This window comes from Protopterus annectens, chromosome 8.part0 (assembly GCF_019279795.1).
Source record: "Protopterus annectens isolate FY-2018-M chromosome 8.part0, PAN1.0, whole genome shotgun sequence".
NCBI lineage: Eukaryota > Metazoa > Chordata > Ceratodontiformes > Protopteridae > Protopterus > Protopterus annectens.
The window spans coordinates 504,192,340-504,209,394 of record NC_056741.1 but is presented as its reverse complement, the minus strand read 5'-3'; the positions used below and the strand labels follow the sequence as shown (position 1 = coordinate 504,209,394).

Sequence of the window (17,055 nt, the reverse complement as noted above, 5' to 3'; positions counted from 1 at the left end):
GCACAAAAAACCTGGACAAAGACAATAATGGGGTAATAGTATACAGTCCCAAAAATAAGGACAAATTTAAAATATTCATCTTATAAACTTAGAAAATTGCTAGAATAAAAGGTTGTGTTACTATGTATTTTCTGAAAAGTATGAAGTCTGAAATTCAAATGCCTGTCAATTTTACTTCTGACAGAACAAAAACAATTTTCAGCAAAGGCCCAGGGAGAAATACTGCAAACACATGTCTTTGTAAAATGGCAGGACACCAGAGCAAATCCACACAAACACAGGGATGAGAATGGGATTCCTTCTCTTTATTTACAAAGGAACATAATAAAGAGTATACTTACTTTAGTTCTGCACCTTCACTCTGTTCTTCTTCTAACTTCTTTTCTTTCTTCTTCTAACTTCTTTTCTTTCTTCTTCTTTCTTCAGTTCTTCTTCTTATGTTCTTGTCTTCCTTCAGGCATCACTGCTTCAGCACAGGGCAGGCTGCACAGCACAGCTGACAAAATATATAGCGCCCAAAAAAAATTAAAATCCACAATGGCAATTAAAATAATCGTTCCTTCCTGTGTGACTGACTCAGACAGTCACAGCCACGAATCAATACACAAGCTAACTGACTATCTGATTGGTTCTTGCTCTTTTCCTAGCACATAAAGCCCAGGAAGCGACAACCAATCAGCAGCCTTTAGCCAGGCAAGCACTTCATGATGTGCCTGCGGACGTCGCAGTCCGAGCCCCTTCCAATTCTATGCGGTTTGGAACCGCATAGACTTCTGGGCATTACAATGATGCCTTCATTACACCACTGGGCTACAATCAAAACAAAATAAAAATCTGTTTAAAACTGCCACATCCCGAGGCGGTTAAGTGCGCAAGCGCGTACGTCCGAGTCGCGGACTCGAATTTTACATTAAACAGCTGCTACACACAAGCAAAGGTATTTTTTTTTTTTTACATTTCTTCTTCTTTTTAGCTGAGGGGGCTGCAGTCCGGCAGTCCGATGCCATGAGCCGCCCCTGAGAAATAATATGCAAAGACAACAGAATCCATAGTAGTTGATAACAGTTTTCATGTGTTACTAAAGTTACATCACCTTTCCACTTACATTATTTGCAGAAATAAAATAAATTTAAGGGAGATGAATATGGCTCCATGCTATACAAGTATTACATAAGAAGCCTTGGGCTGAGAATTTGTGCAAAAAATGATGGTTGTACAAGGTGATGCTAAACAGATGAATTAAGAAAAGGTGCCCATATTCCCAAAGTTTATTTCTTAGAGAAATCCAGTGCCTTATATACAACTACTGGGATGGTTGTGAAGGGTCAGGGCTATTTTTGGAAGTAAGCAACATTTTTTTTGTTGATGTCTTTGTAATACTGTTAGAAAAAGTGAACAGCAGCTTCCAATATTATTGGAAATCTACATTTTAGGAATGAATTGAAGTTGCAGTTTTAGCCAAGGAAGGTGGCAATGGATATGGTGGGAAGAAGATTTCATGAAAAAGTACGAAGGGAATTCAATAAACCCTACACTTTTTTTCATGTAGGCATCGTGCCACAATGCTTACATGGATGTGAACATATTAAGCGCTGCTGAGCGGAATGCACAGACGCATAAACATGAAAAATTCCATGGGATGCAAAATCACCTGACAAGAAGGTTAATCTCATGCAAACGAGGCTGGTATAGCAATCCAACAAGTGGAAAAGTATCTGTGTAGCCCAGGGGGTAGCCTGTGCTATTGGACTGAAGAACTGCAGCCCCCCTCAGCTGTAAAACAAAAAAAGAAAAGAAAATAATAAAATAAAAACAAAAGTAAAATAAAAAGAAAACAAATGTGAGTCCTAGAACATCACGCATGCGCACTCGCAGCATTTCCAGCTATACAGACTGCTGGTGAACCAGTCTGGAGCATGTATACAGAATCCAGACTATCTTACCAGCAGTCCAGATTAGGAAGACAGTATTCAGCAGCAAATATCCCAGAAGTCTATGCAGTTACACCTGCATAGACTGGAAGGGGAGTGAACTGCAATATCCGCAGGCTGGGTAGTATCTGGCTTGCATTCATGGGAAGAGGAAGGACTTGCTCTTGTTGCTTTTGGATGGATTGTACTGCAGGTAAGAATACAACAGACTTGCTCTCATCACAGTGGGCTTTTGGATGAAGGAATTCAGGTTGCGTGCATGTGTGTGTGTGTGTGTGTGTGTGTGTGTGTGTGTATGGCTAGAGAACACAAGATACATAGTGTTGGGTAGAGAATACCGCAGGTTTGAACCCTGTACATTGGGACCAGGTGGCAAGAGCCTGAATTCCCTGCCCACCATCATTTGTAAAAAAATTGCACATTTTTTGCCTCATATTTGTTCTGTTCTGTTCCTCATAAAATCTGTGGTTTCTGTATGTTTGTTTCTTTACACAGTCAGTGGTGCAGTGGTAGCATGGTTTGATTCTTGGTTGGGGTGCCTTCTGTGTGGAGTCTGCATGTCCTCCCAGTGTTTGTGTGGGTTTGCTCTGGTGTCCTCCCATCTTAAAAAGACATGTGTCTGGAGCTTTTCTCCCTGGGTCTCTGCTGAAAATTGGTTTTGTTCCAAGTCAGATTTTCCTGGTTAACAAATGTTAAATAAATAAAATAAAAATGATAAGCATTTGAATTTCAGACTTCATATTCTTCAGAAAGTACATGGCAACACAAAACCTTTTATTCTAGCAATTTTCTATGTTTATAAGTTTATAAGATGTATATTTGAAATTTGTCCCTATTTTTGGAACCGTATTCCCCAATTATTGGCTTCATCCAGGTTTGTTGTGCTAAGGGTGAGAGCTATGGTAAGAACTGAATTCACTGAATATGTTTGGGGGCTGTATTCCTCCATTAATGACTTTTTCCAGAGGTTTTTGCTAAGAGGTTGAGAGCTATGGTGTGACCTGTATTCACTGAATATGTTTGGGAGTTGTATTCCTCCATTATTGGCTTTGTTCAGGTTTTTTGTTCTAAGAAGTTGACAGCTATGGTGAGAACTGAATTCTCTAAATGGTAGCCATTTAAGTTTCATTCTTTCTCTCTTTCACAAAACAGCTGATGTGGCAATGTGGCATGTTCTTCTGACAATTTTGTACAGAGTCCTGGGTTGAAGACTTGGCAGTGAAATGAATGGTGGCAAGACAGCATTTTATTCTAGCAACTTTCCAACATCATACAAGCAATGTTTAATGTGTGTCCCTGTTTTTGGGGCTTTTGTCCCCTCCCAATAAATGTTGGCTTTTTCCAGATTTCTTGTGCTGCAAAGTTCAGAGATACAGTTGAGTGCTGAGTAGATTTTTCAAAGACCTGAGAGCTACAGGAGAGCAAAAGTTTACTGCTGCTTATGCTGAGTCTGCTTGTATTGTTAATAGCACAACAGGTAGTCTACTTGCTTTTGATACAGAAGGCTGTGGGTTCTACTCCCCCAATAGATGAATGCATTGCTGATACTGTACTGTGTTGCATAGGGGGTGGATGCTGCAGTCCTTTTTGGAAAAAATACCTAGTAACTATGAAGCTGTTATCAGTTTGCCATCCATTCCCTATTGCAATATTAAAAGCTTATCATTTTTTTTTAGTGTAACATAAGCAAGTTATTCCTCAAGGGCAACAGGTACTTTATTTATAGATGAAAGAATGAAATATAAAGTTGTTTGCTCGCAGCAACTTCTTTATTAGTTACAGATCTCTTTAATGTGGAATTATTTAGATTACTTTTACTTCTTCAGAGATTGTGCATATTTACTGATACTGATGGACTGTAGAAGTATGAGTAGACTTTTATGATGGAAATGTTCTGAATTGGGCAGTTTTGTCATTATTGGTGCATGCATTTTGTTTCATTGTTTACTGGAAAAATGTTCAAAACAATAAATTTAAAATACCCTCTAAAACTGTACTGTACTGTACAAGGAATATAATTTAATACAATCAGGAAGATGTATCAAAGAGCATGTGTATGTTTCATGTGCAAGGAGCCTGTGATTTGAAAACAGCCCAAAGTTAGTCTTTATCTGCCACTGGCAAAATGTATTTTCGTTGAATGTGGGTTTTAATGCTGTTTCAATGACTGTGAGTTTCAAGAGCAAAGAAGTTTTAATGCTAACTCGGTTTTTCATTGTGAGACTGCATTGCTTGTTTAGCATATATCTATTAGTGTTTGTGCTGTAAAATGCAAAATAAAACATTTAAATGAAATACAAATCATCACAGAAGTAAAGCAGTATGCACATTACAGTGTTTATGATAAATTGTGTGAAATAACCAAGGAATTGGACATTGGAATGGCTGCTAGGGGGAGGCTAAATTCAACCATCATTTTGTGAGGGGGGAAGGGCAGCAAACTCAAAGACAGCCCCGGCTGAACTATACCTCTCAACTGGCCAGATTTTTGCAGAATGAGTAGATTTTTGCTTCTTATTTTTGGTTTGTTCCTCGTAAAATTTGTGGTTTTCTGGCAAATCAATTAGGAATGAAGTAATTAAATAATGACAGACGTTGAGTTTCAGACATCATAACCTTCAGAAAAATGCATACTAAAGCAAAACCTGTTATTCTATCAACTGTCTAAGTTTATACAAGAACAATTTTTAGTACTGTTTGTATGTTCCCCCAATATATTTAGCCTTGTCCAGATTTCCTGCATTAAGAGTTTGAGAGTTACGTGCAAATAAATCGCTTTATAGAATTAGGAATATCCAAATCTCTGAACTGTCCCCAATTTTGGCTCAAAATGTTGCTCTCCTCCTAATAATCCCTGCACAAAATTGCAATTTTGGAAGAAAATGAGGAGGGTTTACAATTATAAATAACTGTAATGATCAGAGTTATAGATTACTTTTATTTCAGAAATGCATGTAGATTCTCTTGTCAGCTGCTCAAGTTAATTATTAATATTAATTTAATATTAAAAGGTGTCTCTTCTTTGACAGGCTCCCAGCTGTATTGTGTGGCAATTCTATATCTTTGCATCACATTTTTGGTCCATTTTTCATAAAATTGTGGTTTTCTGGCAAATTAGTGGCAAATAATTAAAGGTTGAAGTTAGAAAATAATGGCAGACATTTGAGTTTCAGATTTCATACCCTTCAAAAAATTCATACTAATGCAAGACCTACTACTATTCTATTATGTTTCTAAGTTTATAAGAGCAATATTTAAAAAGTGTCCTTATTTTTGGGCCTTTGTCTCACTTATATGTATGGCTTTGTCCAGATTTCTTGCTCTGAGGTTGAGAGGTATGAGTGTCAGAGCCATAACCGTCAGCCAGAGACATTTCAAATTGTGACATACTTGTTGGACCCCACTCCTCCATGTAATGACTCTGGATGTGTCCAAGCAAGGCAAGGAGCAGTTATGCATTGTAAGTGTGCAGAGTATTCCCCCATCCAAGGTAGACACAAGTATGATAGTGACTTTTCATCTGTCCTTGGTTTTGCAAAATATTCTGGTTTTCTGTCATATTTTTATAGTTTTGATTTATGCTTCTTATTATTCAGAAAATGCATGCTGTCTCAGTGCCCTGTTGCTCTGTGTTTAAGTAGCAATACTTTAATAACCATCAGGTAAGCTTCTTAGAGATTGTAAGGTGCAAGTAAGCTTTAATAAGCATACTGTTAAAGAATTACCAACACTGAAAGCCTTTTTGTTGTTGCAATGCAGAGAATATTTCCATAACTAGGTAACGTATAAGCCTTAGGTATTGAAATTCATAGTACATCAGTAGACAACTAGAATCTTTATCTGTGAAGTACATAACAGACATTAACAAATGTTACAATAAGAAGTTACTGCTGTATAATAAGTACTAGGCTTATGAGCAGGTGAGCTTGCTATAATCAAGGTAGTTAGTGGAGTGGAAAGAAAGGTAGTGGTTGGATGGGGTGGGTGATATTAGAGCGGGAGTTGCAAGGTCATAGCCAGCATGCTTTTAGATGAGCTTTTAGTAAAGTTTTGAAGTGGGTGCATGATGGTATGGAGGTAATTGTGGGTGGGAGAGAGTTCCAAAATGGTGTTGAACAACGAGTGGCACACAATGGTGAAATTATATGCTGGACTTCTGGATTATTTAGTTGAGGTTCGAGTCAAGGATAAATTTGATGACTTTGAAAAAATAAAGACCTCGTTCAAAACTCTGATTAATTTCAATGCAAAGACCGAAATAGGAAAAGAAAGAGACTGTTTGAACAAACACCAGAGGAAATGGTACAAGAACTGACTGCAAAAGATACATTTCGAATTAACATTATTTATTGTATTCCAGATGCACTAGTTACAGAAATGACAAAACAGCATGCAGCATGCAGTATGTTGCATGATGCATTCAGTTCCCTTTCAGCCAGATCTGTAACAAAATATGAAGTTAAATTGAAGGCCAGAGACTTAGTTAATGGGCAGGATTCACGAAGCCTCCATGTAAGAGTTATAACTCTTACACAGAGGCTGCAGTTAAACGGAGTGAAGTCAGCATGCTCTGCATATTCATGAGAGCATGCTGAATCACACCTAAGTCTAACACGGTCTGTGTAAGACAGTAGGGGGCGTGTCCATAGGCCGAGCCCTGCAAGTGGACACGCCCCCAGAAGAGTAAAAGTGCCCAAAGTAAACACCCACGACAGAGTCCACGGAAATGTGAATAAACACAACACAACACATGCCCACACAGACTATGAACAGAAAATATATAAATGAACATGTGATATATTTTTTTTAAATTGTAAAGATGTTTAACTGTGAGTGCGCTTGTTTGCGTGGGCGTGCCCGTAGCGCAGCTACAGTTAGCAGTCAGTGGGAAAGCATATAAGAACTAAATATGCAAAGTAAGCCAAGAAGCAATAGCGTAGCGGTAGAGACGTCAGCTGAAGAGCAGGCATTCATGGTTTGAGCCCCCACAACACCAGCTTTTATTTTTAGAAAAATAAGCACGAAACAAGTCCCTGACAAACATGTACACATACAAAATCACATTTTATGTAAAATGTAATGAACTAGTCCATTTATTTTGAAGAAATGTGAGGTAACAAAACAATAAAAAAATGCCAGATGTGCCTATAGCTGAACTACAGTTTAACAAGGTGAGTGCATCTGCCTGTAGGTGAGCAGTGGTTTAACAGGTGCAAAATGAGTGCCCGTAGGTGAGCAGTGGTTTCACACACTGAAACTCTGTGCCCCTAGCTGAGCTGAGCGTACTATGTGTGCTGACAGCCAAATGAGGCGTAAGCCAGCTCACCCCATTTGCATGGAGCTGCGCACCGCGCCAACAAGCTAACCGACGGGCAACGTTGAGCAAACTGTAACAAAACTGCCTTTACACAGACACACCCCCTAGCCTGTCTAGACAGTCATAAAATATAAAAAGCAGTGGCCAGGTTCGAACCCAGGATACCATGCACCATAGCCCAAGTACTGAACCACTAAGCTACAACAGCTGTACGCAGAAATGCAGTAATAGCAAATATATAGAAATTAATAGAAAGTGGAGCATGACAAAGCAGGTTTTGTGAAGTGGATACAATTCCAAAATGGCCAATCACAGATAAGTGCAGGAAAAATGGCATATATAAGCCCCATAGGCGGGAATACACAGCATAATCAATTGCAGAACTGACTTGCAGCCAGAATGTCAGGTGTAGGTGAGGGTAGTTGCTTTCAAGCACAGAGGTGGGGTGTTGAGGAGTCCAGATACATGGTCTGGCTCCTAGTCCACAATCATGAGGCTCAACTCATGCAGGGCCAGGTCCTGTGGGGAGCATATAGGGCTGAGGTGTGGGACCGGTTGGCTCATGATCTTACCAGTGCCACAGGGATTCCAAAGACTGGTGAGCAGGTCCGTCACCACCATGCGGACCTGAAGAGACGCAAGCAGGACCAATTGAACCTTTGGATCCAGGAGGCCCAGCAAATGCCCAACGCCCCACTACTGAGTAAGTTACATTTAATTATGTATGTAAGAAATTAAATTAGCTGATATTATGGAGATGTGTATTCCAATATTACTTCATTTATATTACAGCTGCAGGTGTCCGTTCTGCGAACCGCAGAGCCTATGGCGATAGGCTGGTGCTGTTGCACCACCAGGCAGGTCAGTAATCCACTCCCAGTAACTGTAAAGAAATATAAAAGTATGACAGTTAGCAAAAGAGTGCAGTGTAGTCACTAAGTAATAAAATGTGCAAGTAACAGTGTAAAAGTGTTTGCAAGTATTGCTTGATTACAAAAGTGTGTTGCAGTCTGAAATCCAAACAGAAAAATGAAAATGTCTGAAATAAAGTCTAAAATAAAGAAGCCCCACCTATAATATCATAGTGCACAACCTGCAGCAGGCAGAAAAGTACAGCTGCAGAAGATGAGCAACTCACATGTGTGAAATATATCCCTGTTGAAATACTGAAACATGACAGAAGTGAGACTGCTGGAAAGGATTGTAATAACTACAGGTAAAACATGTCAATAAAGCCTAGAAGTAAGTACCATCCTGAATAGTAAAATGAAAACAAGTGAGAGGGTGTGAGAAAGAGTTATGAATCCACCAATAAAGTAGTAATAACCCCTGTATAAAGTATACTGCAGTCAGTACAGAATGAAATGAATGTGACAAGTAGAACCAAACTGTGAAATGTGTCCAAAGTGTTGCTGCAGCTGGAATGTGTATCCCAAAATCTGGATATGTTGCTTTCAGTCTGCAATATGCAGATAGTATGATTGTCTGAAATATCAAACATCCACAGTTGTCTATAGCTATATAAAGCAAATGTAGCAGGATGATGTAGCTGAACAAAGCCAGATATGAACGTGTATGAATAACAATAAAATATATATTGATGTAGCAGTAACAGTCCTATCACCAAATTGAAGTAGTTATCATATAGGAAACTGTAGTTAGAACAGTAGTGTGTATATATCTGTAGCTATTAGAAATGTACAGCATATGTATTAGTATTCGAAGGTGTTAATAATATTTTCTTCACCCCACCCTATAACCACATATAATCCATTCCATGTGAAAATGGTATGTGCAATCACAATTAACACCCCTGGACATTTGTCCTGATGGGTCATAAATATTTGCATGTCCGTTGATGCATCTGCCCTGTTCATACATCCAAACCTGATGGCCTGTTGCCATCAATCAACCCTGCATGTTGTTGAACTGTGTATTGCTGTTCAAATTATGCATGTGTTATGCTTGCTGTTCAATGGTGTGAATATCTGGGTGTTTGGTTAATGGGAATACTAATGCATGCTGTTACAACTAATTGCGAATGGTATTGTATGTTACTAACCCAAACTGTCATGACATAATAAAAAACATAGAACGACAGGGAAGGCGGGTTCTAATGGACCCACCTCTCCCACCTCAGCTGGCGAGTGCACCTGGCACTAGTGCCCAGTCTGGACCCTCCTCTGGTGGCCCTGTGCCTCCTGTGGGTGGAAGCACTGCAGGTGATGGGGCCCGTCCCCCCTCTGCAAGTGTGGCCGGAGGAGAACCACCACTCACCCTTTGTAGCGTCTGGACTGTGGTGCATAGAGAGATCCGGGACTCTGTTCTTGAGCTCCTACGCCAGCTTGAGGCACAGGTGGCACAACTTACGGGCATGCCTGTTGCCCGGCCTACACAGCCCCCAGCACAGCCCCGTCCTGGGCAGTGAAGGAACAGTGGCAACTGCCCATGGGTGGGGATATCAGTTCCACTGTTGCCATCTGTGGGCTCATGGGCTCTGGATATCCAAACCTCCGTCCCCGTCAATTGTGTATCCCCCCCACACGTGTCATACAACGCCCCTGTATGCATCTTGTTTGTCTTGTCTGTTGACCTACCCAACCTGCCTCCCCAGCTATATGGACTTCCTTCACCTGACATACCACACTCACCTGAAAAAAAAAAAACAAAGGGCACTCTGTACCCACACAAAAATTACGCCCCATACATAGCTGCCCATTCCGCACATATGTCTACCAGACATGGAAACTATCAATTACAATTGGCTGTACAACAAGTATTATTATTGTTCTTACACCTCTCTCAGGGGTGGAAGGTATCAAATGTCACACCAAATTACAAACATATGCACAGCTGTTGCTGATGAAGAAATGGGCAGCTATGGGCCTTACCTACATCCCTCCTGCAAAAGCCAAGCTTGTTTCCCTACTGTCTTACCCTCTTTAGACCCCTTTTTCACCACGTTCCTGTCTCCCCATTTTCATTTCTTTCAAAGAAAATAGCACGGGTGTGCGCTAGAGTATGCACGTTTTAGCGGTTGTGAGCGGGTGTGCGCATGTGTGCGTGGAGCTAAACGCCAGTGCGCATGCGTGAGCTCCACACAAACCAGCGCTAACCCGGTTACAACTGCTTAAAAGTGCCTTAGTCATTCTGATTGACAGGTCCTGTAGTCAGTTCAAAAGCAAAATAAAATCCCAATGTCAGTCCCGAACCCAGGACCTTGGAAACAGTAGTCTGTATTACTTACCACTAAACCATGACTGTTATACAAGGACATTGTGCTAAAATAAATATATCATGTAATATTAGGAATGAATTTAAAGGGAATATAGGATGTGTAGTACACAAAGCAAGTCATTTAGAATTACTGTCAAAACTAGTGGATTTCCATAATAGTAGTGTGTGAACAGAAACAGCCATGCTAGTTGGTAGCTAGTAGGTAATAATGTCACTGTAGCACCTTGCAAGCCACACACATACTCACAGCAGGATAATCACTGCCCATACCCCACAATCTCTTACAGGAACACATCCGGACCAAGTAATAAAATATGTGGAGCAAAGGCCCAAAACCAGGGACACATTACAAATAATGTTACAACAAACGCAGACAGTTCAGTGAGTAACAGGGTCTGCATTTTGTGGGATGTTTGGAAGGGTATGAAGTCTGAAACTTGAATGTTTGTCACTATATTCTGACTTGAGCCCAGAGTGATTTGCCAGAAAAAGCTGTGCATGAGATATTGACCAAAATATGAGGCGGAAATGTGGACAACCTGCAAATATTTGTACACATGAGAGGTCTGACACCACCATATTTGAATAGTTAAGAGCCTAGATATAGCAACAGTAAATGGCTTACAGGGATGCCCCACAGACTCCATGTGAAATGTACAAACAGTAGGCAGAAAGGTGTAACAACACATGCAATGGTAACTATGGAGTCCTGAAAGTATTCACCACTTGCATGGCGGAATAAGTGTAGTAATACATATGCTCATGCTAACCCACAGTCACAACTGCAGCATACCAGACAATTTAATGGGTGTACCCCACTGATATGTACCATTCCATGAGGCAGATAACAGATGAACCTGAGAGTCTCTGGGGCCTGCTCAGCAGCATACTCAAATATCCTAATAGATGTCAAGGCCCACACCATGGCCAGACCACACTGCATGCTGTAACACCCTAGCAGATATAGCAAGCATTCCAAGGTGTGAATGTACATGGAAATTAGGAAAGCTACAGTAGCACACTACAGTCAGGACACCTAGCAGGCATACAAGTAGTGACTGTAAAGGGCAAATATTCAAGCCTTAGCAACAAAGTGCAAGCAAAAGTGAAAGGAAAGCACACTCACACACATTAACAGTAGTAGTAGTTGTAGGTGTCAGTGTACATACACAGTTAGTACAGGAAACTGGAGAAATGAATGGAGGAATGTTAATCTACAACACAGCTGGAAATATGAGAGAGATACCAACCTTTACACTCACAGAACATTGATCATAGCATACCAGCATGGTCCCTGCCCTTAAAATCTGAAAGGGCTATGCCTATCTCACATACATTTTTATATCACTGTTCTGAAATCACAGTGAGAACTGCAATCAGTACACAACTGGCTGCATGCAATTAGCAAATGCTGGCTAACAATTGGTGCAGAGGCCATCACATGGACATATGCAGATACCTACAAAAGTATGCTGTACTCCCAGTCCACACATGCAATACTTTCATTGCACCCCTAGGAGGACGTGAGAGACAGACAGACAGAGAGAGAGAGAGAGACAGACAGAGACAGAGACAGAGAAAATTGAAATTAAGCAGACACAAACAAAACTGTTCAGCAACAGCCACCTGAAAGCTGACAACTGGCAAGTGGAGCAGCAGGACAGAAAACCAGATGGCAACACAAGCAGCTGTGACAAACACAGGTAATGTAAAGTAATACTATAAAGGTCTACATACTGTGAACCCTCCATATATGTCATTGCTCTGTATCCATATGTATATGAAGATGTGTAAAGGGCAGGGGACATACAGCAACTATCAGTGAAGGCTGTACATACATCTGTATGTGAGAGCATCTTTGTGCACATATCAATGTAGGTTGACTGTAGGTTGTAGTGCAATGTACAAAGTAGGTTTCACAGTTATGTATGTTTAGCAGTATGTTAGTGTGTGTATACAGTATGGTAGACAAACATGTTGATATACCTGTCTATCATATGGATATGTATGTATGTCAAAATATGTATGTATGTATATGTATATATATATATATATATATATATATATATATATATATATATATATATATATATATAATATGCATATATGTATACATACATAGAGAGAGATGTAGGAATACATAGACAGATGTAGATAGATAGAATATGTACAAACATATATATGTAATGCACACAAACAGATATAGATATATGTAGATACATATACATAGACAGCCTGATCTGACTATCTACAGGTATGACTGTATATGACGACCTCAACACCCCCTGTCCCACCCTTTCTGTCACTCTCACCCCCTCTGTGCCCCCCCTCTCCATATCTATAGCAATATATGTACATCAATATATCTATATGTATATGTATACAGACATATCTATATATATATATATATATATATATATATATATATATATACATATATATATATATATATATATATATATATATCTATATACATATATATATATATATATATATATATATATATAGAGAGAGAGAGAGAGATGTATATATATTCTGAGTGAGGCACATGTGTACAGATGTATTGCAACAGGTGCCTGGTGACAAAGGCATGGAGTCAACACCAGTGTCAAAACTGGAGTACCATACCCCATTTCAAATCACCTACACCAGTACCACCAGATATGTGATTGGTTGCCCACCACTGCATGTGTCAGGGGTGAACAGGGTCATAAATGTGTACAATAGTGCCCCCAATGATATTCACAGTGGCACACTATTCCTGGAATACCTGCACATGGTATGTGTCAGCAGACATGGTGTGTCAGCTATGGACATGTAGGTCGGTGTACCCCTCTACACCACATAATGGATGCCATGGTATGGACCTCACATGACAGCTACAGATATGGAGAAGGACACAGTGACATGTACAACACTGTGACAATGCACTCAAACACATTACCAATGCACAGTGACTGACAACACCACAGAGTACACACATACTACCCACATAGAGGTTACCACTCCCGGATTTACATACATAAGTCACACCCACAACAGATGTCCAACAACCATAGTAACACCTCACACCATCCACAACCTAAATGACTGCTGTGTGTTCATGCCACTGCAATAGAGAGCACATGTGTAGGTAAAAGTTCCTACCTACAGATAAGACATACCCTTAAATAAACCACACAGTGTTAAGAAGCAAGACTCCCCATGAGTACATGTCAAACATACCCCTGCTGAATGTTAGTCAGATAGGTAATATGCCATATGAGTCACCCTGTGTAACTGTGTGACAGCAGCAGGTACCATCACACCACATGTGTCACAATGGTCAGGGTAGCAGAACAGTATGCTGCTGTAGTCCCAGGGGCAATTGCATATTGTATAGTATGGTATTGTAATGTAATGTATTGTGTTGTACTGTATTGGTATGTTGAGGTGCCTCCTTCATGGAGTGGAACCACTGCTGCTGTGCGCCAGTGTACAGGTACATATCCTGTAGTCAGGCTAGTGTTACATAGCACTTCTATATGTGTGTTTAGCTCCTGTCAGAGTTTATGTAGCATGCAACTGGGGATACCATCAGGTCCCAGTCATGTTGTGTATTCTGCTTTCATGAGGGCGGCTTTCACCTGGACATCTGTGATGACATGGAGGTTACAGTCAGCTGGGATAACTATGTCTTATTTTGGGGGAGAGGGCGGGGTGACACCTGCACTGAACCTATCTGCCACAATGTTGTCAATATCTGTGGTTTCAGTGAAATATTTGTTGTTGTGTACTAACTATGGGCATAGAGGATGGATTCTGACCAGGTTGCTAACATAACTGAAGAAGGCCTTCTGGTTATATGTAGTGTCCCTCTTGATTTCCCTCTCAAAGTTGCCCATGGATGTTTGTATGATGGAAAATAGACCCTTACTAGTGCTGCTCAGACATGCCTTCCCTTTATGGAATTATGCTCTGTCTTGCAGTAGCTTCCATCTTTTGTAATACAATCTGTCTATGGCTGGGGTCCACCAGACAGGATGCTGTCCGTTTGTGGAGAGTGTCTTGGTCATATATGGGATTGCATGATCCATGCATTCTCGGAGATGTCTGTAGAAAGCATTTGTGTAGGGGTCAGCATTGCGGGTTGTATCTGCCACTGGCCCAGTGGGCTGAAAGGATACCATGTCACTGTTACAAAGTGTAAAGTTTGCATCTGCAATGTTATTCACTATAGTTGTTTGTGCTGGTGGTGGAGGTGGGATATGTATATCCAGGGCAATTAGTGTGTGGTCAGCTCACAGTAGTTGATGATGTAGGCCATACAGTACCTAGATACAAACCCCCAGAGTGAGGAGGTGCTCTGGACCTGAATCAGTGTTCTGACTGCTGGGGTTTGGTAGTATGTCGTATGAAGTGTGCCAGGTACTGTTGCACAGTTGCTGACTGAGCACTGATACCTGGCCATTTACATGTGTATCTACCAATAGACAGACAGATGCTATATATGTGAGATATGTTGTATCATAACAGTCGAGTAGCATGTGTAGTATGTGTGCCAAATTCTGCTGACATATATTGCTGATATCAGGTTATTTTCTTTTTCAGGTACATGGCTCACCCGCGGAATCCCACTTACTCCACAGCTGAGGATGAGGAGATACAACAGAGCCTGGTGCGGGATTATGCAATACTCTTTTCCTGCACCAGCCAGAATAAGCAGGAGAGGGCTGCACTGTGGCAAGACCTGGTCCATCGGGTAAATGACATAGGCATGCATAATAGGACATATAAGCAGGTACAACATCACTGCACTGATTTAATTAGAAATGTCCATCAGCGTGCGTCGGATATCCACAGGCAACAGGTCGCCACAGGTGGTGGGGTGGCTACACATCCCCCACTCACCAGACTGGAGGGATTACTCATGAGTGTAGTGGCTCCAGTCCGCCAGCAACAACAACAGCAGCAGACATGCATTATGATGGAGGCTGGAGCCACGCAGCAGCAAGACAGTGAGCGTGCAGGTAAGATGCCATATGTATAGTTGACTGTTGTGTACACTGGTAGTTAATGCATGTGTGAGGTGTGTCCTTGGTTTGTAGCTGTCACCGTAGTATTTAATGTGCAAGTGTGATATCCTCAATATTAGCAGCTGACCTGTGAAAGGCGACTGTTGTACTACTGACCTGTATCATACTCAGTAACAATGACACAGTTGTGCTCACTGACATTAGTTTCTTCACGTCTGCAGGTCCCTCCAGTGTAACAGCAATGCAGCCTATCCATGCTGGTGAGTGTGTATTAACAATACCTGTAATAGTCTTGATAGTAATAGTAATATTAGGCTCACTTAGTAGTGCTCTTTGTATGCATGTAGGTGTGTCTGTGTCTGTGTGTTGATATCATGCATACTGAGTAGTGTACAATTGTGTGCAACTGTGTGCATGTGTACGTGTGCATGTGTGCATGTGTGCACCTGTGCATGTGTGCATGTGTGCATGTGCGCATGTGCACATGTGTGCATGTGCGCATGTGTGCATGTGTGCACCTGTGCATGTGTGCATGTGTGCGCCTATGCATGTGTGCATGTGTGCACCTGTGCATGTGTGCATGTCTGGACCTGTGCATGTGTGGATGTGTGCATCAATGATAATGTGTAGACATTGTAAACTGTGTTTCCTGTTTCCCTCCCACAGGTTCTGGTGCTGCTCTGGTGTCATGCAGCAGGGAACCTGAATCAGGTGCCATGGGTACTGACAATGATGACGTCTGTGTAATGGCACAGGAAGGTATGCCAGGGTCCGCCATTGGTCAGCCGATTGACAGTACACAGCTGTCGACCCCATCAATGCACACAGTTATCCTGCCAATACACCCTTTGTCACCAATGTCCCTAGGTGATGGACAGCATACAGTGGGCATTGACCAGGGTAATGTGGTATCTCTGGCACATGCCTCCCCACACAGCAGCCATGGGCATGGCCCAGAGATGGTACCACACAGACAGATGTCCAGGGGTTCTCGTGGGAGCATCCGTGGGCATACTGCCCCTGTCAGACGTGCCCACAGAGGTCTTACAACCTCAGCTATGTTTCGGGCTGTCATGCAGGCGCAGTCACATATGGAACGGTACACCAGACAGGGTCTGAGGGAGCTGACAGCATGTCGCAAAGCCATGACTGACAGTATGAGTGACATTGCGGCTGCCATCCGTAATTTCACCGATGTCATAGACAGACATTGTGGGGACATATTAGACTGGTTCCACAACTACATGTCCATGAGCCAGGGCGATGGTGGACGGTTTAGGCGTCGATGTGGGCATATGCCAGCAACAGCAGCAGCTTGCAGTCATCACGGACGACAACAGGGCCACGGCCACCCCCATAGTGCCAGCAGCAGCCCCAGCAATGCTGGGACTGTGCTATCATCAGACCACCCCAGGAGACCACATGCACGTGGCTCTGGCCAGGCCCGACAGGGATCTGTGTCCAGTCAATGAACACCTGCTTCTGATGACAGTACCCATTCTGGGTTGGTACCGGATATGGTCCGTAGCACCCCTGCAAGGCACAGGTACCGTGT

General features: G+C 41.7%; 1 protein-coding gene across 1 annotated transcript in view; it reads right to left on the bottom strand.

The window, feature by feature from the left end:
• The window catches only part of LOC122808280 (melatonin receptor type 1A-like), a 119,437-nt gene that overhangs the window by 69,898 nt on the left and 32,484 nt on the right, over nucleotides 1-17,055 (bottom strand). The window contains exon 2 of the mRNA XM_044079244.1: nucleotides 1,652-1,773. Within this exon, the coding sequence (XP_043935179.1) occupies nucleotides 1,652-1,773 (122 nt within the window). The remainder of the gene's footprint in view (nucleotides 1-1,651; nucleotides 1,774-17,055) is intronic.